Consider the following 1,377-nt stretch of genomic DNA (forward strand, 5'->3'; position numbering starts at 1 on the left):
CTTCAAAGCGGAGGGCCCAGAAGTGGATGTGAACCTGCCCAAGGCTGACATCGATGTTTCAATGCCCAAGGTGGACATTGATGTTCCAGATGTGAATATTGAAGGTCCAGATGCAAAACTGAAAGGCCCCAAGTTCAAGATGCCTGAGATGAACATCAAGGCTCCCAAGATCTCAATGCCAGATTTAGACCTTAATCTCAAAGGCCCTAAAATGAAAGGAGAGGTGGATGTTTCTCTTCCAAATGTAGAAGGTGGTTTGAAAGGACCGACTCTTGACATAAAAGGCCCAAAGTTAGACGTAGAGGCTCCAGATATTGACATTCATGGCCCAGAAGGCAAATTAAAAGGTCCCAAACTGAAGATGCCAGATATGCATGTGAACGTGCCCAAGATCTCCATGCCAGAGATTGACTTGAATTTGAAAGGCTCTAAGCTGAAGGGAGATGTTGATATCTCTGGGCCCAAGTTAGAGGGTGACATTAAAGCTCCCAAATTGGATGTAAAAGTTCCAGAAGTGGACATTTCTGGTCCTAAGGTCAATATTGAAGGGAAGTCGAAGAAATCTCGTTTTAAGCTTCCCAAGTTTAACTTTTCAGGTTCCAAAGTTCAGACGCCTGACGTGGACGTCAAAGTCAAAAAACCCGATTTGGACGTCACGGGTCCAAAAATGGATGTGAATGCTCCTGATGTTGAGGCGCAAGGGAAAGTGAAAGGATCGAAGTTCAAAATGCCTTTCTTGAGCATCTCATCTCCCAAGGTTTCTATGCCTGATGTGGAATTGAATCTGAAAGGGCCTAAAGGCAAAGGCGCCTTAGATGTTGCGGTTCCCGGTTTAGAAGGTGACTTTCAGGGGCCCAAAGTGGATCTCAAGGCACCAGAAGTCCATCTTGATGCTCCGGGTGTGGATGTTCATGGTCCAGACTGGAATCTGAAGATGCCCAAGATGAAGATGCCCAAGTTTGGTGTGCCTGGCATAAAAGCAGAAGGGCCAGACATGTCCGTGGAACTACCAAAAGGCGATATCAGTTTGGGAGGTCCCAGTGTGAACCTGGAAGGCCCAGAAATCAATGTGGAAGGTCCAGAGGGAAGCATAAAGGGTCCCAAGTTTAAGATGCCTGACTTGAACATCAGCGCTCCCAAGATTTCCATGCCCGACATTGACTTGAACCTGAAGGGACCCAAGGTGAAAGGTGATGTGGATGTTTCTCTGCCCAAAGTAGAAGGGGACCTGAGAGGGCCTGAGGTTGATATCAAAGGCCCCAAAGTGGACATCGATGTCCCAGATGTGGATGTTCATGGTCCGGACTGGCACCTGAAGATGCCCAAGGTGAAAATGCCCAAGTTCAGCATGCCTGGCTTCAAAGGAGAGGGCCCAGA

General features: G+C 47.7%; 1 protein-coding gene across 1 annotated transcript in view; it reads left to right on the top strand.

The window, feature by feature from the left end:
- Window positions 1-1,377, top strand: part of AHNAK (AHNAK nucleoprotein) — a 20,478-nt gene that overhangs the window by 11,049 nt on the left and 8,052 nt on the right. The window contains exon 5 of the mRNA XM_045297203.1: window positions 9-1,370. Coding sequence (XP_045153138.1) covers window positions 9-1,370 — 1,362 coding nt within the window. The remainder of the gene's footprint in view (window positions 1-8; window positions 1,371-1,377) is intronic.

This window comes from Echinops telfairi, unplaced genomic scaffold (genome assembly GCF_000313985.2).
Source record: "Echinops telfairi isolate 266 unplaced genomic scaffold, ASM31398v2 ScPeMD7_7417;HRSCAF=8455, whole genome shotgun sequence".
Classification (NCBI taxonomy): domain Eukaryota; kingdom Metazoa; phylum Chordata; class Mammalia; order Afrosoricida; family Tenrecidae; genus Echinops; species Echinops telfairi.